Source organism: Lepidochelys kempii, chromosome 2, assembly GCF_965140285.1.
Source record: "Lepidochelys kempii isolate rLepKem1 chromosome 2, rLepKem1.hap1, whole genome shotgun sequence".
NCBI classification, from domain to species: domain Eukaryota; kingdom Metazoa; phylum Chordata; order Testudines; family Cheloniidae; genus Lepidochelys; species Lepidochelys kempii.
In genome coordinates, this window is record NC_136381.1 from 81771168 (window position 1) to 81796708 (window position 25541).

The 25541-nt window shown below is 40.1% G+C and overlaps 1 protein-coding gene across 3 annotated transcripts in view; it reads left to right on the plus strand.

The window, feature by feature from the left end:
* NPC1 (NPC intracellular cholesterol transporter 1) overlaps positions 1-25541 on the plus strand; it is a 52028-nt gene that overhangs the window by 13107 nt on the left and 13380 nt on the right. Inside the window, exons 2-18 of one of the 3 annotated variants that reach the window (XM_073331384.1) lie at positions 684-806; positions 2034-2140; positions 2928-3103; positions 4480-4647; positions 6677-6926; positions 12441-12517; positions 13337-13707; positions 14234-14460; positions 15192-15292; positions 17424-17526; positions 18867-19056; positions 19693-19875; positions 20719-20833; positions 21973-22100; positions 22199-22339; positions 24602-24691; positions 24890-25080. In XM_073331384.1, the coding sequence (XP_073187485.1) occupies positions 684-806; positions 2034-2140; positions 2928-3103; positions 4480-4647; positions 6677-6926; positions 12441-12517; positions 13337-13707; positions 14234-14460; positions 15192-15292; positions 17424-17526; positions 18867-19056; positions 19693-19875; positions 20719-20833; positions 21973-22100; positions 22199-22339; positions 24602-24691; positions 24890-25080 (2741 nt within the window). Of the gene's footprint in view, positions 1-683; positions 807-2033; positions 2141-2927; positions 3104-4479; positions 4648-6676; positions 6927-12440; positions 12518-13336; positions 13708-14233; positions 14461-15191; positions 15293-17423; positions 17527-18866; positions 19057-19692; positions 19876-20718; positions 20834-21972; positions 22101-22198; positions 22340-24601; positions 24692-24889; positions 25081-25541 lie in introns of those variants that run through there. The other 2 variants (XM_073331386.1, XM_073331385.1) reach the window with 2 other exon arrangements.

Below are 25541 nucleotides of genomic sequence, written 5' to 3' on the forward strand. Positions count from 1 at the left end.
CAAATACATTACTGATTCAAAATATTTTCTATAGCGTTTAGAACAGTAATGGTTACAAACTGCTCTGTCACTTGTGAGCATTTTAACTTGTGTGAGCAGGTGCTTTTCCATATTATCCAGCATTAAAATTCATTTCTGGGGGGTCTTTGATTGAAAAGTACTACCATGTGGGATAGGGAGTTCTCTAGAACCCTTTCATATTATAACACTGCCAATGTGATTTCCCACACCTGTCCTGTCACTGTCTACCAACAGGGTAGTAAATGTGCTTTCTTTGGGAATACAAATGGGCAAATGTGTGTGTTTAACTAGCCAAGCCAGGAAGATATGTATGTATTTCTGGAGGAGGAAAGTGATTTTGTGTGTGTGTGTGAAATTAAACTGATTTTATCTTGTCTGCTGGTCTTGTTTTAGCTTTTGTGTGCTATTTAAAAACTTGCACAGTCTAGTATCTACTGAACCGTTATGATTCTAGTTTGATAGTACTCTCCTTTTGGTACTATTAAAAGAAAAATGTCTAGATGGAGGCCTTTCTCATACTTATTTTATATTTTCTGCATCCATTATAAATATTTAAAAATTCTCTGAAAGTCTGTGATTTGAAACATTTGCCATTTTGATACAAAGTCTCTTGCTTTTAAATCTTTACCATGCAACTATCTAACACAACTTCCTCTATTTAGGTACTTTCACAATCATGTGTTTGGTATGGGGAGTGCGGAATAGCTTCTGAAGGTAAAAGATATAACTGCAACTATACAGGACTACCAATACCATTACCAAAGGATGGATATGACTTAATGCAGGTATGTTTCTTTTGGACTGTTCTTCTAGAAACTAGAAGATAAATAGAATATGGGCTGGGATGTGTGTAATAAGACCTAAATATAATTTTCTGCAATAATCTAAGTTCTTGGGCCTTAAAATATGAAATGGCTGCACACATTAGGGAACTGAATGCTGGTCCTAAGCAATGGCACCAGTGACTTCACATCTTTGTTTAATAGTGTTTAGGTGAGCCACTTGATACTTACCACTCTGCGTTATGCCTTAAAAAAATTGGTGCACACTTTCAAGCTTGTCACTGCCTTGTATGATTTTTAGGTCTTGCCAAATCCATGCTAGTACCGTGTATATCATTGAACTAAAACTTCTGAGTTTCTGTAACAAATCTTCAGATTAAATTTTGATCTCCAGCGGTAAATCCTCTACACAGTGTAAAAAAAAAAACAAAAACAAAAACCCCCAACCCACACCCCATGGCAACAAGTCTCAGAGGCTGGTTCAGTTGACTTGGGCTCTCAGGGCTAAAAATATCCATGTAGATGCTCAGATTAGGGTTGAAGCCTAGTTTTTGAGGGGGAGGGTCTGAGTACCCAGGGCCTGAGCCCAAGTGTCTACACTGCTATTTTTAGCCCTGCAGTCTGAGCCTGAGACAGTTGACCCGGTCTCTGAGACTTGCTGCTGTGGGTTATTTTTGCTGTGTAGATGTAACCCAAGTGTTCAAGGTAGTCTGAACTAAATTGCTTTGTATGTATATTTCATGTTTAGTGGCTGATGGGGGTAGGCCCGGGACTGTTGGTTTCTAAATTTGCCTTTTGGAATCTCTTCTGAGATTTATCATCAAATTACACTATCAAACTTAAGGAGCAAATCATTCGAGTTGGGAAGTGTATACTTTATCCTGTCTGCTCCTTCAGTACCCTTATACTGTATTTACATACTGGTGAATTGGTGAGCCAGACAGTGTCCATGCAGCTCTAAAAAGACACACAGTCCCTTGCAGGCAAGAAGAAATCTCTTTTTCCCCTCTTCCATAACAAATCCATGTTAAGTCAAGTTCAGTATCCTGACAACTTTCTAATTAAGATGATGATTTTATAAATTCTTTGTCACAGAAGCAGAATGACAAGTGTTCTCTTAAGTTACCTTCTACTGACATCTACGTATGAAGTTGTTAAATGCCTTAATCCTACTTTTTTTTTTCCCCACTTGATTATAATTAATAGCTTTGTGACCTTTTTTTATTTAAGGAACTCTGCCCGGGTTTACTCTTTGATAACGTTAGCGTTTGTTGCAATGTTCAGCAGCTTCAGACTTTGAAAAATAACTTGCAGCTGCCTCTGCAGTTTCTCTCCAGGTATGCTGACAATCAGTTTGAAATGATTAGCACTTTGTAACATTTGTGAATAAAAGCACATTCTGTTAGCTGTTTTTATGAGCTGACAAAAAGAAAATAGCATTTTTGTGACTTAATGAAGTTGGTGTTACTGGGGAAATCTTGTCAAGAAGAAAACTTCATGGGAATGGTTGGGAGAAACTTGTATTCAGGCACAGTGGTTCTTTCTATTGTTCCACAGTATGGGAATGTGGGCTCCCTTTTGTTGTGTCTGGGTCCCATGCAAAGAGGAATCCAGACTTCATTCTATCCCCTATTTAATTTAAGGTCCTGTTTCTTATCCCGCCCTTAGTAAAACTCCTAACATCACAGGTATTTTTGTTCTAACAATAGACCGCATTCAAGTGACACTGAGTCAGATTAAACATCACCTTTACAGCTCCTGCCGTTTTTGGAGGTAACAGAACAACTCCCTAAGTTTGTCTCTGTGTTGGTTTTTACTCCTTTCTTCCATCCTTACAACACTGCTGAATTGCGGTTAGGAGAGAACTCTTCTTAGGAGTGACATTTGATTAGGAAAATCTAGAATTATTATGTAATTGGTAGATGCACCACTTAAGCTTAAGTCTTGATAGAGTAGTTTACAAGACTGAATGACTCATATTTTGAGTCCTCAGTAGTTTTAATTGTAAGAAACATTTACTTTTCCTGGTAAAATGTTTCCTTCAAAGTGGATCTCTTTGTATTTCATGTGTGTGTACATGTATGAATCAAAGCCAGTGTTTAACTGGCTTTTTTTCTTCTGCAGATGTCCATCTTGTTTTTATAATTTAATTAACCTGTTCTGTGAGTTGACCTGCAGTCCACATCAAGTTGACTTTTTGAATGTTACAAAAATGATACCTTATTATGATCCTGTCACAAAAGAGAGCAAAGCTAGCATCACAGAGCTACAGTATTATATTGGAGAGAGTTTTGCCAATGGTAAGCAAACCCAGTTCAGTTACTATGCTACTTGGGTATGGTATATTGTGAATTCCTCATACTCCATCCAGATTTTCAGATAAATGCCATTGTCTTTCTGAAGGAAGTCTATGGTCAGTAGAGGAACTGGGAGAGAGGGAGTGGAAATTTATCCTGTTGATCATTTGACATTTGCTTGTAACTTACCTTAGAATCTCTTTCTTGACCCATGCAAGTGCCTAAAACTATAGCAACGGACCCCTTAGAAAAGTTTTTTATAATAATAAGCTGCTTAAAATATTAATGTGAATGTAGAATTTCCATTATGAAGTGACCACCTCTGGTTTTGCTGAAGTGGTTTTGCATTATTATTATATTATGGTAGTGCCTAAAAGCCTAATCAAGATTGGGTCCCCATTATGTTAGACACTGTAAAACCTGTAATAAGAAATAGGCCCTCTTATGAAAAGCTTACAAATAATTGTCATCCAAGTCTGAGAGAAACCATGAAGTCTTGCATGAACATATAGTGGCATCAAGGTTTGGTGTAGGACTTTCATTTTTGACAGTTGTGGTAGAAAATTATATTTTGTTTCAGTGTGACAAATGAAGTCTAGAGACTGTGCAGTACAGTTGCTCCTGTTTTCATAAAACACTGCTACTTTTTAAAAATAATTGACAAAATATTAGTCCTAGTGTTTTTCCAATATTTAGGAGTATACAAGAAATTAAGACAAATATTATTCTTACAGAAGTGTAAATTCTAAATTGTACTTGAATGCTTCATTTTGTCAAAGAAAACTGTGTGGAGTGCCCTGTCTGTTATAATTGCAACTGAGTTAATGTAATTCCAGTTTATAGTGTGAGCTGTCCAAGGCTTTAGCCCAGTTAAACACTTAAATTCAATCGACATTACAAATTTGAACCTTATTGTAACTGGGTCTCCTGAGTCAGTTGTAATTATAAGGTAGATTTGGCCTCTCAGTCAGCTTATGTTCATGCTATGTACGAGATTATTTGGAATTAAAGGTTGAATAATAAAAATGTACTTCATGTGGTAGTTAGGAGGGCCTCCTGGAACATCCTCCTCCTTTTAGGTACTCAGGGTTGAGTATCCCTAGAAGTTCCTCCATTAAGTACATTAGGTTTGATTAAAATCAGTTCGTGTTCTCTCTCTCTCTTCCCCCGTCCCCAAATCTGGATGTAAATTCTGCACCTGCGGTATAAAGCTTAAGGCATCTTCTGTAAATTCAAAGAAGTAAATTTGGGCTTGTTTACTTCCAGAATTCAACATGCAAAATAAACTTTAAAAATTACATTGTTTTGTTTAATAGCATGGACTTTTTATACTTCCTAATAACACTTTTTTTTTTTTTTTTTTTTTTTTTTTTTCCTAGCCATGTATAATGCCTGCAAAGATGTGGAAGCACCATCAAGTAATGTTAAAGCATTGGGGCTGCTATGTGGGAAAGATGCTAAAGACTGCAATGCTACCAATTGGATTGAGTACATGTTTAGTAAGAATAATGGACAGACTCCTTTCAGCATCATTCCTATTTTTTCAGGTAAGAAATTGAACTTTTTTTCTTCTGTGTGTGGCCTGTGTTCTAAACATGGATGTTTACACTATGCATTGTTGTGGTAGTAAAATCCAATAATGTATTAGAATAACATGAGACAAGTATATTACAGCAGTATAAATTATATACCTTTTATAAAAATACTGAACTAGAGAGGATTTTAATTGTCTTGGCTTCTTGGTGATTGTTGCTGAATGTTAGTGTTGTTGAGAAGCACCTCATTACACTGAAACAACATAGCAAGGTAGATAATTATCTCTTTTGATAGTCAGAATTTGCTGTTCTAATCACTATCTTCTAATTGTATCCTTTCATTCAGTAGTAAGAGGTGAGCTATTTAAGAGGCAAGCAGTTTAAAAATTTCTGCAGTATTTCTTAATAGTTTAGATTTCTGAGGGCTTGGCTACACTTGCAAGTTAGAGCGCATTAAAGCAACCCCAGGCTCCCTAACCCAACCCATCCACACTGGCAAGGCACTTAGAGCGCTCAGACTCTGCAGCTGGAGCGTTCCTGATAATCCACCTCCATGAGAAGCATAACGCTTGCTGCGCCCCAGCTGAAACGCCCGGGTGTCAGTGTGAATGAGGTGTTGCATTACTGTGCTGTGATTGGCCTCTGGAACAGTCACATAATCCCCTGAAGTAAAGTGGCCACTCTTGTTGTTTTGAACTCAGCTGTAGGAATGTAGATATTCCCTTTTAAAGCTCTGTTTCTGACAGCTCCATGCTTATCAGCTCCCAGACAAAGCAACCATTACTGTGAAATGCTGCTTGCTCTGTGTGTGTGTGTGTGTGTGTGTGTGTGTGTGAGAGAGAGAGAGGGGGAGGGGGAGGGAGGTCTGCTTCTGTCTGAACTTACAAGACAGCATGCTGACATACTCAGCACCCCAAAAACCAACTCTCCCCCCACATACACACAACACACTCCCCATTTGAAAAGCATTTCGCAGCCACTTGAACGCTGGGATTGCTACCACAATGCATTGCTCTCTGTGGCATTGCAAGAGCTGCTAATGTGGTCAGACCAGTGCGCTTGAATTGGACAGTGTAAACACACGGCAGTGTTCTCCCTGCTGCGGTCTCCGAAGACTGGTTTAACTCCCAGCGCTCTACATCTGCAAGTGTAGCCATGCCGTGAGAAAAGTGGTCAAAGTTAATTAACATTTTCAGTGAAGCTGGACCTAACAGTGACCCCTTTCTCTAGTGTAGACAAGTGCTGAAAGTGTGTAGGGGGGAGGGTTTTCCCCCCAGTTCATCAGAAGCAGGTTGAGAACCAGTGGCTTATGCCAACTATTTACCATCCTGAGCTGCATATGCAGCTGTCTGTGTTATGTGGGTCGCATCTATATATATCTATCTATAATATGGGCCAGAGCTGTGTGCTGATTGGGTTGCAAGTGGTCTGCAGTCTGAGAACCACTAGTGTAGTGTAAACAGTCCTTCCCCTTTTATATCTGAGTACAAATTTTTCCAAATATGTTGAATTTGCACGCTGTAAAGTTACATGTGTTTTAAGTGTGATTTTTTTTTTAGTGCTAAAAGTGAAGAAAACAAAGATTTTAATTTATATATTTTTTTAAAAACCACTTCATACTGCTTGCTTTAGAATCACCTTTATATTGCCAAAGTTCACATCTTTTATTGCTAGTTTTATGATGATAGAGGCTTTTCTTAAAGCCCCAGCTTCTTTGGTCCTGTGATTTTATGAGGATCTCAGCTTTCATATTTTTAAAAGTAAGTTTCTAGCCCTCATGGTTATGGAGAAAATTCTAAAAATGTGATGAGTGAATCCTGAAGGCTCGAAAATTAAATGGCAAATATCCAATGATTTTGGTGGGGCCTGACTTGTGAATTTTGAACATTTGGGGATGGCAAAAATACTTTTAATATTTTTAAATAAATATTATAAATATAATATAATATAAATATAATATAATATAAATATTTTTTAAAAATAAAGAAACACAGAAATGAAATGGAAGTTTCACATTTATAATTAATTTCTCTGCTCTTAGATATTTCTGTCCGTGGAATGAGTCCTATGAACAATGCTACCAAAGGCTGTAATGAATCTATGGATGATGTTACAGGACCATGCAGCTGTCAGGACTGTTCCCTTGTTTGTGGTCCCAAGCCTCAGCCCCCTCCACCTCCTGCACCTTGGCTTTTGCTTGGTTTGGATGCTATATATGTCATCATGTGGATCTCCTACATGGGATTTTTACTTGTATTTTTTGCAGTCATTTTTGGAGTCTGGTGTTACAGGTAAACAGGCAATTCAAAATGCTCAATATTGATACAAATAAACTCATTTATTTTTTCTGTTAACATGTTCAAAAATTATTTTGCACTCTGGGAAAGTAAGCAGTTTTGTGGTAAGAACAATAGTACTGTTTTCATGTACAGTGTGTAGGAGTAGCTTATTAAATTAACATTACCAATATAGGTATGTTTAAAAAAAATCTTAAATTACATTAGAAATGGAAAAGTCAGAGTGCTCAGTAACTTAGCCATATACAGTGTATATTTATATGCAGCTGAATATTTTCAGTCACATTAATTTGTATAACCTTGATCTCTTTTCATTTCCTGACTTTGCGCATTTAAACTTACATTAGCATAGTCTATTGCATTTTGTTTTCTTCATTTGTAAGAACATTGGGGAGAGAGGACATTCCTTGTATTCATTATCACTTTAAATGGTCCACCTGAATTAAGTTTGGAACCTGAAGTGAATGCAGAGAGAGGAGTTCAGAGCTTTGCTGCTGTTTTGGCTGGGGACAGCTTTCAGCAAGGGTGGGTTAACAGAGCACCAGAACACTAGATTTTGTTGGAGGCAGCTGTTCTCAATGGCATAGGTGCACACTTCTAACAGGAAAAAGTTGGGAACTAAATTATTGGGGGGTATGGTAAAATGTTCAGAAAATTGTGGAATTCTGATGCAGTTGTGGAAAAGAGCTGAAAATAGCAGGCTACACAAACTACTTCCATGTTCCTGATTTTTCACCTGTCCCTGCAAGGGAAAGATCAAAGGTAAGTGGAAGATCTTGTTGTACATTTCATTGGGAGTCTTACAATCTAATGCAAGTAGCAGCAGCTGTTGTGCCAGGTCAGGCCAGGCAGGGAGAACGTGCAGTTATCTAATCCTATATGTTTTATCCCAAAGGTCTCTGGTAGGCCTGCTGAAGTCCCCATGGGACAGCTACTATGCATGCTCACTAACTTGAATTTGAAAATTATTTATACCATCAGTTTATTCTTTGCAGAGACTCTTCCTCATTGAGAACTAGCAAGATGTTAACTTTAGAGTATTTTTCTTCAGTCTTTTGTTTTTGGGGGAGCTTAAATTTTACAACTTTCAGCATAAAGTGTATATACTTTTCATTCTCCCATAATACAAAAATGGCTTAAGAAACTTAAACTCAGCCCTCTCCTACTATCTAGTGCCTATCCTCAAAAATAAATAAATCACCTGTGGGCTGAGACAAAGCTTTGGAAACTTTTCAAGCCCAAAAAAGAACTTTTCAGAAAGTTACAAGCAAGTAAAAATAAACCTGTGTCCAAGAGTTTTTTTTTTTTTTTTAAAAGAAAACTCCCACTGTTGTAGCTAGACTATAGAGTAGCACTTCCACCATTGATAACTATAGTATACGAACAGTGGAAGTGAAAGTCTAGATGACATAGTGGGTACATCTACAGTGAAATAAAAAAAATCCCTGGCCTGGTCAGCTGACTCAGGCTCACGGAGCTTAGGCTGTGGGGCTAAAAATTTGCCACGCTCCAGGTGTTTGGGATGCTAGAGAACTTTCTTTGTGTGATCCGCAAGGTGTACGAGGGATGCAGGACCACCATTTGCTCGGTCGAAGGGGAGACTGCTGAGATCCCGATCCGGAGCGGAGTTAAGCAGGGCTGTCCCCTCAGCCACATCATCTTTAACCTCGCCATGGAGCCGTTGCTGCAAGCGATCTGCAATGGCACAGATGGCTTCAACCTCCACGGTGAGAGGGTGAGCGTCCTGGCTTATGTGGATGACCTGGTCCTGACCGTGGATCACCCAGAGAGCGTCCAACATATGCTAGATGCCACCAGTCGAGCTGCCAACTGGATGGGACTCCACTTCAATGCAAAGAAGTGTGCAGCTCTCCACATCGATGGCAGCAAAAGGGGCTCGGTGCAGACGACGGAGTTCCAGATCCAGGGCGAGCCCGTCATCTCCCTGGCAGAGGGGCAGGCGTACCAGCACCTTGGCATGCCGACAGGTTTCCGTGTCCGGTAGACACCTGAGGACACCATCCAGGAGATCTTGCAGGATGCCGCCAAGATTGACGCCTCCCTGCTAGTACCGTGGCTGAAGATAAATGCCCTGAACACCTTCCTGATCCCCTGCATCTCATTCTTCCTAAGGGTATCCGCCGTGGCGAAGGTACCCCTCAACAAGGCAGACAAAATCGTCTGGCAGCATCGCTTCACTGTGGTCCTGTGCTCGCAATGCCACGCATCACCTGGGGAAGTGCATCGGCTGCCGCTGAGAGTGGTGCGAGGAGCGCCAGGAGCTGGGAGTCCTGGTGCCTCAGATCAGGTCCAAAGACAACACCATCGTCATCCCGAGTGCCAGGGGCATGCTGGAGAGAACCCTGAAGGCAGCCATCCACTCACTGTACATGGAAACCCTGAAGCGTAAACCGGACCAGGGTAAAGCCTTCGAACTGACCAGCAAGTGGGACACTAGCAACCACTTCCTCGCCGGGGATGGCTTCACCCGTTTCGCTGACTGGCGGTTCATCCATTGTGCCTGGCTCAACTGCATCCCGCTCAGAGTCCTCCACCACTGAGACGAGCATTGCAGGAAGTGCAGCTACTCCAGCGAGACCCTGTCCCACGTCCTGTGCAGCTGCAAGCCCCACTCCAGAGCCTGGCAGCTGCGCCACAATGCCATCCAGAACCACCTGGTGAAAGCCATCGCACCGTGCCTGGGGGAGGTCACTGAACTGTGCCATCCCCGGTACTGACAGCCAGTTGCGACCTGACATAGTAGTCACTGACGAGGCTCAGAAAAAGATCATCCTCGTCAACGTCACGGTCTCCTTCGAGAACAGAATCCCGGCCTTCTGTGAAGCCCGAGCTCGTAAGCTGGAAAAATACACCCCCCTGGCCGACACCCTGAGAGCGAAGGGCTATGAGGTGCAGATGGATGCCCTGATCGTCTGAGCCCTGGGCGCTTGGAACCCCTGCAATGAGCGTGTGCTGCGGACCTGTGGGATTGGTCGATGCTATGCATGGCTCATGTGGTGCGTCATGGTCTCAGACACCATCCGATGGTCCAGGGACATCTACATCAAACACATCACTGTCCACCGACAGTACCAGGAGGTGTGAGCCAGAATGACATCGTGCATCAACTATGAGAAAGGGACCGAGAGACTTTTTTTCTATTGGACCACGTGAACTGGAACCATAAACTCACTGAACATTAAATGTCACCAAATGAGGGTAAATCCATCCTCCTCATCGTATCCACTCATTATACTCCACACCTGAACATAGCCATTATATGAACAACATACCCTCATATTTCAATGTCTGTACTTTTGATCCGTTAATCTTTTACCCCCCATCGGGGATATTTCAGATTATGTATTCCTTATGCCATTCGATCCTAAACCGAATTTTGCACCGCTTGATAATCTGTACCTTATTCCCTGATAACCAGAAACTTCTATGCTTAAACTCTGTACCTTTTTTTTTTTTTTTTTTTAATTTTAACATCTTAATAAAATTCAGACTTCTGCTGGAGCCTGGGACCCTGCAAAGGGGGAGGGTCCCAGAGCCCGGCTCCAGCCTGAGCCCAAATGTCCCCCACAGCCTGAAGCTTGCAAGCCTAAGTTAGCTGAGCCAAGCCATCTGCAGTTGTTTGCTTGCTGTGTAGGCACACTCAGTGGAGGAAAAACTTGAGAGGCCAGTCTCCACTGGTTGGTTTACACAGCGCTGTGGCAACAGCGGGAGACTTTTGTTTTCCAAAGGCTCAGTAGTGGCAATAATAGAACTCCATGTGTAAATTTTGACAAAAGCCCTTGTTGTAGCTGTGGAAGTATAAATATACAGACCCGTAACAATGTGATACAGTGGGAAGTGTAATAAACAATAACTGCCTTGTGACAAATGGTCATGAGTGTTGATTTCATCCCTATTGAATTCTAAAAAAAAAATACCCCAAACAAAACTAAAAACAAAAGCTGTTGAACTGATGGTAAACATAGCCTGCTTACTAAGCATTATCTCACAAATGGCTTGTCTACCCTAGAGAACTGTAACATCTTGCAACAGTATAATCAAATCGTTGAAACTTGTAATGTGGTGTGGGCAGGCTAGGCAATCTGACAAGTGTAAACTTGTTAAGTACATTTACAGGCAGCTCTCTTTGCAAAGCTGGGGCTTGTGAGAGTAACCATCTGCAACAGAAGACCGGTCACCAAGAGGGGTGGTGATCCATTAGGTCTGCTAAAGTCTTCGCACATATCTATGGAATATGATCAGTAATCTTAAAGGAACTTTGTATTTGGACAACATGTGTGTTACAATAGAAGTAAGTGCTTGCAACACATCTAGTGTAGACAAGACCACAAAACACATTAATGCTTGGATCTACACTGGCTACCAGTTGATTTCTGGGTTATGAAGCTCTAAGTATCCTGACTGACAGCTGTGAAAGGATTAAGTGGGTTTTGCTGACTCAGTGAAGGCAATTAGAGAGTCAGCAACTCACTAATGGATTTAACTGAATGTGGATGGTAACTGTTCAGTAGTGGGTCAGTCCTTCACTGTGGAATTTATATCTGCCTGTAGTTTTCGTGAGCCTGGATTTTGTGACTTTTGGGACATGCTGCAATATTATGTTTCCCCAGTTTGTGTGTATAAGTGAAGTTCATTTTGGGGTTAGGAAGACTTTTTTCAAGGGAGAGCTTTTTAACGTTCATACTGTGCTAAGATGATTTTGATAGTCACAAGTGGAAACAAACCTAAATACATTATTTAAACTGTAGACCATGGAAGCAGATGTGGTTCCTGCCCTGCAGAGGTTATCTAACAGGATGAACAACATGAAAGGTGGATGGCTAAGGTCACAAGGAAATGTATACAGTATTTATATATTATGTACACTTGGCTATTTGTTTAGCTTCATATGTATAGACTTTTCCTGGCTGTCCCTCAGTTTAGCCATTATGGGTTGGTGGTTTTCTTGCAGGTGTCACATCAGAGTTGGCCCTTCAGAAAGGGGGTTTAAAGAAGTTGTGTGACCATATGGGTCTGTTCAGGGATGGCCTTAGTAGTAGTGTTGAAGAATAATGCAGAGACTTGGAGGGGCGGCAGGGTGAGAGGGAGCTTCTGGTCTTTCAGTCTTTACACTTGCATTTAAAAAAAAAAAAAAAACTGTTGGCAAACTTTTTAGCCTAAAACATTAAACCCAAAATTTCCAGAAATAGTTTCTTAATGATCTAAGTTTAAGGTGAGTTTAGATATATCCTAATTTTCCCTTCGTTTCTAAAATGTGACAAATTTAAGATGCATAAAGCTTATAGTGAAATATTGTTGTTTGTGATGATATTGGTTAGAGATGGACCTAAAGTGGAATGCTTGCCAATTCTGATCCAGACTTTGGATCTCCTGATTCACCTCTATTACTGTATTTATTGCAATAGTACAGTGCTGGAAAACAGTTGTCTTGATTTTTTTGCAAGAGAACCACATACTGATTATATGATCTGTTTTTTGTTTTTACAGAAAAAGGCATTTTGTCTCAGAGTACACTCCAATTGACGGCAATATAGCCTTCTCTGTTAATTCTCGCCATGACAACGGTATGTCTGGGATCATAATGATAGGGTTTGATTAGATATTATTTCCTTCTCTGAGATGTGGACCACAAGAGTCTGAGACCTTTTAGGAACCCCAAAAGACCACCTAGTCCAACATTCCTGCCCTAGTTGGTTCATCTTAATTCAGTTTTTCTGCACTTTCTTCATACTTTCATTGTCTTGCTGACTTTTTATATAGAATTTGGGAGTAACATTTAAATACAGTCCCACCTAAACTACTTTTGACATCACTTGGCTCATCATTGTGGATGGGGCCAAGTCGTGGGTCCATATACACTTGAAAATTTAGCCATGCCGATGTATAGTTGTTTGGCATTCTTAGGTATAATTTTTACTTTCTCCTGTGATTAGGACAGCATCATTATAGAGAATCATGTCATGACCTAACATGATTTTAATGTTCTACGAATGTCCTGTCCCATCCACGCTACAAATAAGTGTTAAAGCTCCGATGCCTCTAATCCTGCCAATCATGGGTATGCTCAAGTGTAGGTGGGACTACTATTAGCATGTTTTTTATAAACATGGTTCCATCTAATTGTGCCACACTGGCTTGCAACATTGTTAGAAACTACTGTAGCTAGAAGAGTGTTTTAGCAGTTTTTCTCCTGCTTGAGCCCCTTTGTTGATAAGACCTTTATCTTTTGGTTTATGGTGGTTTTAAAAAAAAAAAAAATCTAGAATCAATAAATGATCTTCTCTGTAAGAATGCCTGGAAGCATCTGACTGATCCAAAGAGATTACTGGATAAGAAAATGGTTCATTTTAATAGTTTGGATCTTGTATCTCCTCTTCCTACAGGCGAGGCTTCCTGTGGTGAAAGACTTGGTGAGAGGTTTGAGAACTGTTTACGGCTCACATTCATGTCCTGGGGGGCTTTCTGTGTTCGAAATCCACGGCCTGTTGTTCTCTTCTCTCTGGTCTTCATTGCCATGTGCTGTTCAGGCCTGGTGTATATCAAAATCACTACAAACCCTGTAGACCTTTGGTCAGCCCCAAGCAGCCAAGCTCGCAAGGAGAAGCAGTACTTTGACACTCACTTTGGACCTTTCTTCCGTACTGAACAACTTATTATTCAAGCTCCCCACAGTAAGCCACACATCTACTCACCATACCCATCAGGAGCTGATGTGCCTTTTGGGCCTCCGCTTGACAAAGATATCCTATATCAGGTAACATGGGTTTTGCAGGCCTATCTATGTGGAAGAGATGTGAATGCAATGTGTTTTGCAATACTTGTAAGACCCTAAAAGGGATTAATTATCAGTATGAAGCTGGGTTTTGTTTCGCCTATGTGGTTAGCATATAATGTGAATTTCCACCAAAAACTAATCTGTTATAAATATCTAAAATATCCTCTGGAGTTAGCAAAGAGACTGCAAGAACTTCCAATCCGCCTTGCAGCAAAGGGCTAATCACCTTCCCCCACTTTGCCGCTCCTGTACCTTCATTCCCACTTGCTTTGAACCTCAAGATGTATGAAAAATACTCCTCTAGTACTTAGAATGAAAACCACATTTTGCTTCATCATTTGCTGTGTGCTTATATTAAAAGCGTGGTACCCAGCTCAGAAACCGCCAAAAATGCCCCATGACTTTTAAAAGTATTTGATCTTACACCGAGAAGAAAAATGCTCTTTCCGCTCCACCAAATGCCTTCAGACAGTGCTGTTTTGAGTTATAGTGTGTTTTGTTTCAGGTGCTAGATTTGCAGAATGCTATTGAAAACATAACTGCTGTTTATGACAATGAGACTGTAATGCTGAAGGATATCTGCCTGGCTCCTCTTACTCCCTACAATAACAACTGCACTATCCTAAGTGTGCTCAACTACTTTCAGAACAGTTACTCCATTCTAAATCATTCAGTTGGGGATGAGTTCTTTGTCTATGCTGATTACCACACTCACTTCTTGTACTGTGTCCGGTAAGCAGAGCCACTAAATACATGCTTTAAAAATATTTGTGTACAGATGGACTCTTAAAAACTGTTTTGGGGTTGGTGGGTTTTTTTTCTTCCCATTTGACGTGCTGTATCCAATGCCAGCAGCCTCTGAATTTTTTTCCTGGTTTATTTGATAGAATGCCATCTGTGTGTGTACTTTTGATTGGTAGTAGAGCATCTTTTTCCTGCATTTCCATGTCTACCAGCACTCCAATGGGGTTTTTCACAGTCATAGTGATGGATGCAGCACCAGAGACTCATACAGAGGCTTGAGCAAACCCCACCACCTGGAAAAAATGCAAGATGATATTCTGCTTCAAATCAGCAACATGAGGATTCCTGGCTTATTTCTTCAGGGCATTAAAGAGAGAAAAGTGTTTTTCTAAAGTAAAATATTTTTGTACTAGCAATTTTAAAAGGCTTCACCTGAGAAATCTAGTTGTTTTTTGAAGTTTTTTTTCAGCTTAAAATGTTTTTAAACCACAATAAGTAATTTACAGATAAGCTTTCACCTTTGAGTTTACATCACAAAGCAAGCAAATTTTGTGTTCAGTTTACAAATGTAGTTATTGCTCTGTCACACCAATACCCAGCATAATCGCTGTAACACTGTAAACAATATGTAAGTGTACAAATTTTCAGTGCTGCTTTGCACTCCCAAATATCAGATTATTTAAAAAAAAAAATCAATAAATTGTGAATATATTTTGCAGGGCCCCAGCATCTCTAAATGATACAAGTGAGCTTCATGATCCCTGTTTAGGAACATTTGGTGGACCTGTCTTTCCATGGCTTGTGTTGGGAGGATATGATGGTAGGTGTAATTGCAAATAGAGCTGGAAATATTGTTCATGTACTTAAGGTCGATTACTTCTTAAATTAGATCACTGTCTTTGTTTGTAGGTTTGTACAACTTGTACTCTGTTCCCTTTGTCTCTTCACCTTTGTGAATGCCTTCTGTTTACTTGTAAAGTTCCATGGACATCTTATGGTGCTGTATAAATGTATTCCAGAGAGTTGGGGTCTGGTGAATTGCCTGCTTGCAAGAATGATGAGATAGTCAGTCATGTGAGGATGTAATGACTTTCTCCTAGATTTCACCTGGGAGGGATGGAAACAAACTGTTTCAGAAAGACCATTAATATTGTGGCATATTATTAAAAAAAAAAATTAGTTCCTGCTAAATATTCAGAACAGAACATACTCTGTGTCCCCCAAGTTCCACCTGTCCTGTGAAAGCTCTCTGTGTGTGTGTGTGTGTGTGTGTTGGTTTATTGGAAATATTTAAAAGATTCAGAGGGAAGAAATGAAATAGACAAGAGTTTGAGGGATGGTAGGATGTGCTCTGGCTTTTTGGATCACTTAGAACAGAGCAGAGGAGATGGGGTAGCAATGATGAAAAGTAATTATTTTAGGGAAGTCTTTAGATACTCAGGACTGGGAGGAGTGGGATTATTTTTAAAATGAACACGATATGGTGCCTCCAAAATAAAATTTGACCTCGTTGACCTTGATAGTGTCCCTTTTGAATATTTAATGTGAGTGATTGGGTAGGGTCAAGGTGAATCTAATCACAGTAATTTCAATCAAAAACATATTACATGTGATCAGTGTTCACTCTGAGAAACTTCATGCTTTCTCTGATTGCCCAGTCTTGTTCCATTTAAATAAATGGTAACTCATTGGAACTTCAGTGCTAAGGGATCAGAGTTTGTGTACAAGTTAATTTCACTTGTTACTTTGATTTTTTTTTTTTTAATTGTGGCATAATTTGAGAGGGGTGTGAACAGGAATGCTCATCTCTTACACACTAGATCAGGGATGGGCAAACTTTTTGGCCTGAGGGCCACATCTGAGTATAAAAATTGTATGGAGGGCCATGAATGCTCATGAAATTGGGGGTTGGAGTGTGGGAGGGGGTGCAGGCCCTGGAGTGGGGTCAGATATGAGGAGTTAGGATATGGGAAGGGGCTTCGGCTAGGAGTGCAGGGTCTGGGATGGGGCTGGGGATGAGGGGTTGGGGGTGCAGTATGGTGCTCTAGGCTGGGATCAAGGGGTTTGGAGGATGGAAGGGGGATCAGGGCTGGGGCAGAGAGTTGGGTTACGGGCGGGAGTCACAGGTGCAGGCTCCAGACAGCGCTTACCTCAAGCAGCTCCCGGAAGAAGTGGCACGTACTCCCCTGGCTCCTAAGCGGAGGTGCGGCCAGACAGCTTTGTGCGCTGCCCTAGCCGCAGGCGCTGCTCCTGCAGTTCCCATTGGCCACGGTTCCTGACCAATGGGAGCTGCGGGGGCCACGCTTGGAGCAGGGGCAGCATGAAAAGCTCCCTGGCTGCCCCTACACATAGGAGCCAGCATGGGGTACATGCCACCACTTCCAGGAGCCATGCGGAGACACGTGGAGTGGGGCAAGCCCCTGACGCTGTTCCCTGGCTGGAGTGCCGGAGCAGGGAAAGCTCCTGGTCCTGCTCCCCGGCAGGAGTTTGAGGGCTGGATTAAAACTTCTTTTGGGCCGGATGCGGCCCCTGGACTGTAGTTTGCCCACCCCTGCGCTAGATATATAGGCACAATATCAATTGCTTTATTTAGGTTATGAATGACTTCAGGATTACCTTTCTTTATGATATCACACTTAGCCAGTCAAGAATATTTCTCCTTGGATGAACTCCAAAATTCTCATCCGCCCATGTGTCCCTGCAGACAGTTTCTCTGTAATAGTTTATGGGTGTTCCTGAAATCTGAGGAGTGGTTGCAGGTGACTAAGCAGATTGGATTCAGTGGGATGCCAGAGACCGGAAATGAATTGCTTGAAACAACATCCCATTAAAATCAAAGAGAGAACTTTACAAGAAGTCCCCCATCTTCTTCACAAAGAAAGATCTGTGTCATGTTTTCATAGTGGGTTTTAATGTTTTCTCCTTCCAACCTCTTTCTTTTTTACATATAGATGAAAACTACAATAATGCTACAGCCCTCGTTATTACCTTCCCTGTCCACAATTACTACAATGATACACACAAGCTGATGAGAGTTCTGGCCTGGGAAAAAGAGTAAGTTTCTTGTAATTAAGACTAGACTGTGACAGTTGGAGTAACCTCATTTTTTTCTCTGAGCTTAGCAGACTTCACAGCAAAGACGACAATGTTCTAAACATGCACTGAGGGTACAGAATGCTTCCGTGTATAAATTTGAAGTGTGACATTGATTTAGGATTGACTGTGCCAGTGATTGTACAAAGCTGAATCAAAAATATAAACTTCCACTTCTGTATAACTTTTTGTTTCTGATGAGATCCTTGTTTGGCACATAAACCAAGAGTTGTATCTCTGTGCTCTTGTCAGCAAAGTGCTATCCGGCAACTGAGAAATCCTTGTGAAAACGTTTATGTAGGTCTCACTGAAATAACTTTCTCAGTTCAGACTCTTTCACAAGTAGATTTACTTCAGTAGTTATAGCAATCGATCTTGTGAATCTTTTTTCAATTGCCTGTATTTGAAATTAAATTAGTCTTGTTTTCAAACTCCAGAGAACATTGCTCTTCTGTTTCTTTGTAGAGACTCACTTTCTCCTTGAGTAAATAAGTCATTGTCACATCAAGGGACTGAGATTGGGTTTACAAAAACAAGTATCAGTTCTGTATTGCAACTTACTCTGAGAGAGAATAAGCTACAAGAAAAGCATTCCTATATTTGTGGAAGATGAGCTGGAGACGGTTGGGGTAGAGTGCACTTCTAATTGGTGTCTAATGGTTTAGCATCATAAACTCCACTCAGCTGCATGTTTCTGGGCTGAGAGGAGAGCAAAGGGCTTGTCTAAACACGTTGTACTCCTCTAAGTAGAAGTGAGATGTTAAACCAGTGCAACTTTGTGTAGGGGCACTCTTACATTGGCTTGCACCTGTAAGCCAGGTTTAAACCAAAGTGATATGAATGTCCACACACAAAGTTGTACCAGTTTTGATAAATTGGTTTAACATCACATGTTTTGTTTTAAATTGATGCAACTGTGTGTAGACCTGTCTGAAAGGTAGGTATTTGGTGTTAGGAAATGATCCAAAGTTTTGGGATGCAGATCTGTCATACACTTATTTAAGTCATGCCCTCCACTCATTCCACAGCACCATCAGTTATGTGGAAGTGTTTCAGATGTTCACCATGATAAAAGTGGAAGATCTAGAGAAGTGTGTTCTTAAATACCATGTGCTCTTGTGCAGAAGCGGTTATAGCCTGCTTAACATTAAAGACTTACCTTGATGTTTTTAAACCTTTTCCTACCATCTCAACTCTGTCTTTTGATGGGTAGGTGTACTGTATGTATGTTTTGAAAAAGATGTGGTTTCTTCTTTTTCTTAGCTTGGTGTTTTTAAGAAAACATTTGCTTTTCTTTTCAGGTTTATCAGCTTTGTGAAAAACTACCAGAATCCAAACGTAACCATTTCATTCTCTGCTGAACGGAGTGTTGAAGATGAGATAAACCGTGAAAGTAACAGTGATATCAAGATTGTTGTAATTAGCTATGCTGTCATGTTTCTGTACATCTCAATAGCCCTGGGACACATCAAAAGCTGCAAAAGATTTCTGGTATGTTTAGTTTATGTTGAAAATAATATCATAATCCTAACTTCTTATGTGTGTTTGTGTGTATAGCACATAGCGTTTAAAATAAGTTAGAACACTAATCTTTGTAACACCTTTATTTTGTTAAATAGTCTAATCTCAACTTTAACTAGTTTTCATGATCAGTATTTTAATATCAGCTAGTGGTGTTAGCATTATTATAAAGCATTCCTAGATTTTTGTTGTTTGTCTTACCAGAGTGTTCTGGGTTACAAACGGCTTCTCTTTTTCGAAGAAAGAGAAGAAACTAGGAAATCAGTGTCGCACTTGATCCCCTTTCCTTCCATCACCACATCCCCCTTTTAAAAAAACTTTTTTGTCATTAAATAAGGCATTTTAAGTCATTCCTGAACTAAGGCCTTTCAAATTAGGTGCAGTTTTGCTCTTCAGTTTCAAATAACATAATCCTGAATGTTTAAAAGGGGCCATACTGTAGGCAGCCTCAGTGTAATTAGTAAAGCTACTTATTTTATCATACAAGTCAAGAGTTTACTCCTAGATTGGGAGATATGTTCCAAAATATTCTGGTTGGAATGGCTTTGACGGATGTATTTTCATTACAGTTAATATTGTGTGTGTTTGTTTTTGTTCATTTGTCAGGTGGATTCAAAAATCTCTCTGGGCATTGCAGGCATCCTGATCGTATTGAGTTCAGTAGCATGTTCTTTGGGTATCTTCAGCTATTTTGGAATCCCATTAACATTGATTGTTATTGAAGTCATTCCATTTTTGGTGCTGGCTGTTGGGGTAGACAACATCTTCATTATAGTTCAGACATTTCAGGTATTATAATGATCTCTTTTGTGTTTTTAATGTGTACGTACTATATTAGCTCCTACTTTAGGGCCTCCATCCTGTGAGGTGCTGAATACCCTTCTACTGAATGCAGTAGAAGTTGAAGGTGCCTGGCACCTTGCAGGATGAGGTTTGTCCTGAGAGTTGATTTGTGGGAGAACAGCAAGGATGATATTTATTTAGTGACTTGCAGTTTCTCAGTGTAAAGAATGTTGCTGATGCAGCTCTTTTTTTCTTTTGGAAGAATTAAAATGATTTTTGGCCTCTAGACTGTAAATTATAGGCAGAGATACGGTTCATGGCCTCACAGCGGTGAAAGATTTCACCATCATCTCACACTTTTTACCATCACCTTGGTAGACTGTAGGTGAGCTGGATAATGGGGCTGAAATAGTGTCTGTTTTTATGTAATATTGAGCATGAGGACCATGCTTTATAAAATGTGGTGGTTAATCCATTTTCTAGCTGACAGTTGTCTCCAAAACCCACCAGAAATAACTGGCACCCTTGTGGCATCTCAGCAAAGACCAAGCATTTGAATGGGAGACTGAATTACCCTTTCATCCCTATGGGCCTTCTAGGTTTGGGTTGAAATGCGTTGCTAGGGCAGCGTAGTGAAGCTCATGCTGTGGCTGCTCAGGCTTTGTAGCTACTCAGTGGGTAAAGACAGCTTCTGTCTCGATGACTGTCACTCTAGCACACTAGAAGCACTGACTTACTATAAATACATAACATTGACTTGACATGCCTTTTGTTCCATACTTTTGAGAAGTTTCTCTGAAAATATACTACTTTAATCCCTAATGAGTGAATTACATTTCCTTAAAACAGAGAGATGAGCGTCTTCCAGGTGAAACTTTGGATAAGCAGATCGGCAGAATCCTAGGAGATGTGGCTCCTAGTATATTGCTCTCATCTTTTTCAGAGACGGTAGCATTTTTCTTAGGTAAAAATTTAGTCTTTTTTTCTGTGCTTAGAGATTTTGTACTATACTTATTGCTGTGTATATTATTTATTCACTTTCATCACCCTCTTTGTACAATGCTTAACCAAATAAGAATGTTCACTGTATTGCCTAAAAAAGTACATCCAAGGAACTAAGAGATCTCTACTAACAGTGAAATGAATCTAACTCCACCTCTGTGAGGTAGGCATTAGCCCCAATTTCCATAAAGAGAAACTGCGGTGTGCATGATTCAAAGTGACTTGTCCATGGTTGTACTTACAAAACACGGCAGATTTAGAAATAGAAGTGACAAAATCTCCCACTGATTAGAGAAACTGGCTAGATGTACAGTTGATGGGAAAGTGGGAAGATAGGAATAAGGAGTCTAGAAATCTCAGTCTTAAAGAACTTAGATATTCCCCCTCATCACAAAACCCCCATTGAGTCTGGCACAATTTTATAGTCTTCTCCAGCACTATAACAGGAATGTCTTGGCTGGTATAATGGGATATTTCAGCTCCTATTTTAGGTGCAGCCACAAGATTGTATTGTGAAGTTTCCAGTGACTGCTAGCAATATGTCTGATTCCCACTAGTGCTTTGCTTTAATCAGCATAAATAATAGACTAGAACAGGCATTCTATAGTGTCTTGCGTTGACTGCTGAGAGGGGAGACAAGGAATATCTTAATCATGTTGATGGTATTCTGAACTAGTTTTAATCCATGGTTACTTGCTGAATAATTACATCTGCCTGTATGGTACTGGAGTGGATTTTAACAAGGTGTTTTTGAAATCACCTTTTATATGCAGACCCCAAAGTGGTGTTCTGGCATCCAGGGATCAGTTGGATTCAAAGAAGAGCTAGCTGTGCCCCACTTACCTTCCTATAGCAAATGTGGGGTGGAAAAGAGGGGGTGGCATATAGAGCTGCCTTAGCAGTTCCTATGCCACTTGATTTATCCCCCTTTTCTGGGAAAATCATCCAATGGCATTAGGTAGCCTTGCACTGGCAACTCCGCTCCAGGGCTGCTCCAACATACTGGTGGAGAAGGTCCAGTCTGTATGTTTGTACATATCATTTGGGGATTTGGCCAGGCCTAATGTCCTGACCATCCTTTCGTTCTCCCCCTCCTCCCAGGGACTTTGTCTACCATGCCAGCTGTCCGCACTTTCTCCCTTTTTGCTGGAATGGCTGTGTTCATAGACTTCCTTCTTCAAATAACCTGCTTTGTAAGTCTCTTGGGATTGGACATTAAGCGACAAGAGGTGAGTCCATTCTAATTCCAATTCAATATACTGCAACTTCTGCACACTATTGGGTGGTGATTGCATTAATTCTAATATGACTCGGTTTTATTTTCTAGAGAAATCAAATGGATATTCTGTGTTGTATCAAAGGCCAGGAAGAAGAAAGCAGAGTCCAGCATTCTGAGAGCATCTTGTTGCTGGTCTTCAAAGACTTATATTCTCCATGTCTGCTTAAGGACTGGATGCGACCAATTGTGGTGTGTACACCTTCACTTTTTGTGAGACTTGACCAAGAAAATCTTTTTGAACCAAATACAAATCATCCAAGAAAACTCAGAACTGTCTTAAAGACAGAACTAATGTTTAATTTCTACAGTATTACATACTTTTTCCAAAAATAATTGTTGCACTTAAATTACTTGACTATAAATATTTAGTAATTTATATTAGATGCATTTTTAGTAGGGCTGTCAATTAATTGCTATTAACTCAAAACATTAATTCAGAGATTAACTGCGATTAATCGCAGTTTTAATCACACTGTTAAACAATAGAATACCAATTGACATTTAAGTAGTTTGGATGTTTTTCTACATTTTCAAATATATTGAATTCAAATATAACACAAATACAATAATATAAAGTGTAGAGTGCTCACTTTATATTTTTATTACAAATATTTGCAGTGTAAAAATGATAAACAAAAGAAACAGTATTTTTCAGTTCACCTCATACGAGTACTGTAGTGCAATCTCTATCGTGAAAGCGCAACTTACAAATGTAGATTTTTTTTGTTTTTTTTGAGTGCAGTTATAGAACAATGTAAAGCCACTCGGTCCTACTTCTTGTTCAGCCAATCGCTATGAGAAACAAGTTTGTTTACATTTATGGGAGATAATGCTGCCCACTTCTTATTTACAATGTCACCTGAAAGTGAGAACAGGTATTTGCATGGCACTTTTGTAGCTGGCATTGCAAGGTATTTATCTGCCAGATATGCTAAACATTCGTATGCTTCATGCTTTGGGCACCATTCCAGAGGATATGCTTCCATGCTGATGACGCTCGTTTAAAAAAAAATAATGCGTTAATTAAATTTGTATGTCTCCTGCCCTGTGTGTTACCTGCATTCTGTCATGTATTTCATGATATAGCAGTCTTGGATGATGACCCAGCATGTTGGTTGTTTTTAAGAACACTTTTTCACTTCAGATTTGACAAAACTCAAAGATTTGAGATTTGTAAAGATAGCTACAGCACTCGACCCAAGGTTTAAGAATCTGAAGTGCCTTACAAAATCTGAGCGGGACGGCGTGTGGAGCATGCTTTCAGAAGTCTTAAAAGAGCAACGCTCTGATGCGGAAACTACAGAACCCAAACCACCAAAAAAGAAAATAAACCTTCTGCTGGTGGCATCTGACTCAGATGATGAAAATGAATATGCGTTGGTCTGCACTGCTTTGTATTGTTATCGAGGAGAGCCCATCATCATCATAGACACATGTCCTATGGAATGGTGGTTGAAGTATGAAGGGCCATATGAATCTTCAGCATATCTGGCACGTAAATATCTTGCAACACCGGCTACAACATTGCTATGCAAATACCTGTTCTCACTTTCCGGTGACATTGTAAACAAGAAGCAGGCAGCATTATTTCCTGAAAATGTAAAGAAACTTGTTTGTCTGAGCTATTGGCTGAACAAGAAATAGGACTGAGTGGACTTGTAGGCTCTAAAGTTTTACATTGTTTTGTTTTTAATGCAGGCATTTTTTATACATAATTCTATATTTGTAAGTTCAACTTTCATAATATAGATTGCACTACAGTACTTGTATTAAGTGAATGGAAAAATAATTTATTTTTACAGTGCAAATATTTATAATAAAAAAATAAATATAAAGTGAGCACTATACACTTGTCTGTGTTGTAATTGAAACCAATATATTTGAAAATGTGTAAAACATCCAATATTTATATCAATGATATTCTATCATTGTTTAACCAAGGGATTAATCATGATTAATTTTTTTTTAATCGCTTGACAGCCCTAATTTTTAGTAAGCAGAAGTAAAATAAACATTTTTCTTTTGGATTTGATACTTGAGCCAACTTCCATTTAAACACAATGGAAAGTCTCCCATTTCCCTGAATAGGAGTTGGATTAGACCCTTAGTTCCCAACTTCATTTACTACTGATTGGTTCTGTGATATGGTTAACTGTCAGTAGTTGGCATTCTTAGTCAGTAATATGGTTCTGTATTTAATTTGGGCTTTGATTGTACCTTCCCTCTGAGGTGAAAATAGCTCCTCTTTGTGCTTCTGCCATCACCATACTGCCATCACCATACCATCCAACCTGGTATACTTATTCTGGAACTTCACTACATGGTAGCAATATAATGGATGATTGATTTCCTAAATGAGGAGTATTAATGCATGGAGTCACTGTGTAGGGCTGAAGTCTTTATTTAAAACCGTTCTTGTGTGTCATAAGCTGTTCTTGTCATTTCTTACAGATATCCTTGTTTGTGGGCCTTTTGTCATTCAGTATAGCAGTTTGTCACAAAGTAGAGATTGGCTTGGATCAGTCTCTTTCCATGCCTGATGTAAGTGTTGATTTAAAAAATTTGTGTTTTTTTTTGCAGAAGGGAATGATTTAATCAGTACCAAATAATTGAAACACGTCACCTATCTCTGACTAGACAAAAGTCATGTTACAATTCCTCAGCATTAACACAGTACAGATGAGAAACATGGACAGACTGAGCTGTTTCAGAGATTTAACTCAAGTTTTCTTTTTTAAGGACTCCTATGTAATGGATTACTTCAAATATCTCAGAAAATACCTGCATGCAGGTCCTCCTGTGTATTTTGTCCTAGAAGAAGGGCACAACTACACCTCTTTGGAGGGGCAGAACATGGTGTGTGGTGGAGTTGGATGTAATAACAATTCACTTGTGCAACAAGTCTTCACTGCAGCAGAAATTGACAGCTAGTAAGTGCAGCATTTTTCTCCTACTGATCTCTAGAGCAAGTAGTATAGCTAAAGTTGCCCAGCACATGCGTGATGGGTTTGGTCACAGAGACCCCTCCTGGGGACTGTCACCTTACATGCTGAATTTACCTCTGAGCTCGTTTTCCCTGCCAGCTTGGGACTCCAGAACCCTGCCTTGTTGAGCCAGACACGCTAGCCTGCTGCAACACAGACCCAGGTCTGGTCCACGCCCCCAAAGCTGCAGACTTTAACCAAAAACTGCTCAGCAGGTCACCTATTTCCAGCACCCAGGCACCCAGCTCCCAATGGGATCCAAACCCCAAATAAATCTGTTTTACTCTGTATAAAGCTTTTACAGGGTGAACTCCTAAATTGTCCACCCTCTTTAACTCCTGATAGAGAAATGTGCGTAGTTGTTTGCTCCCCCAGGTATTAATCACTTACTCTGGGTTAATTAATAA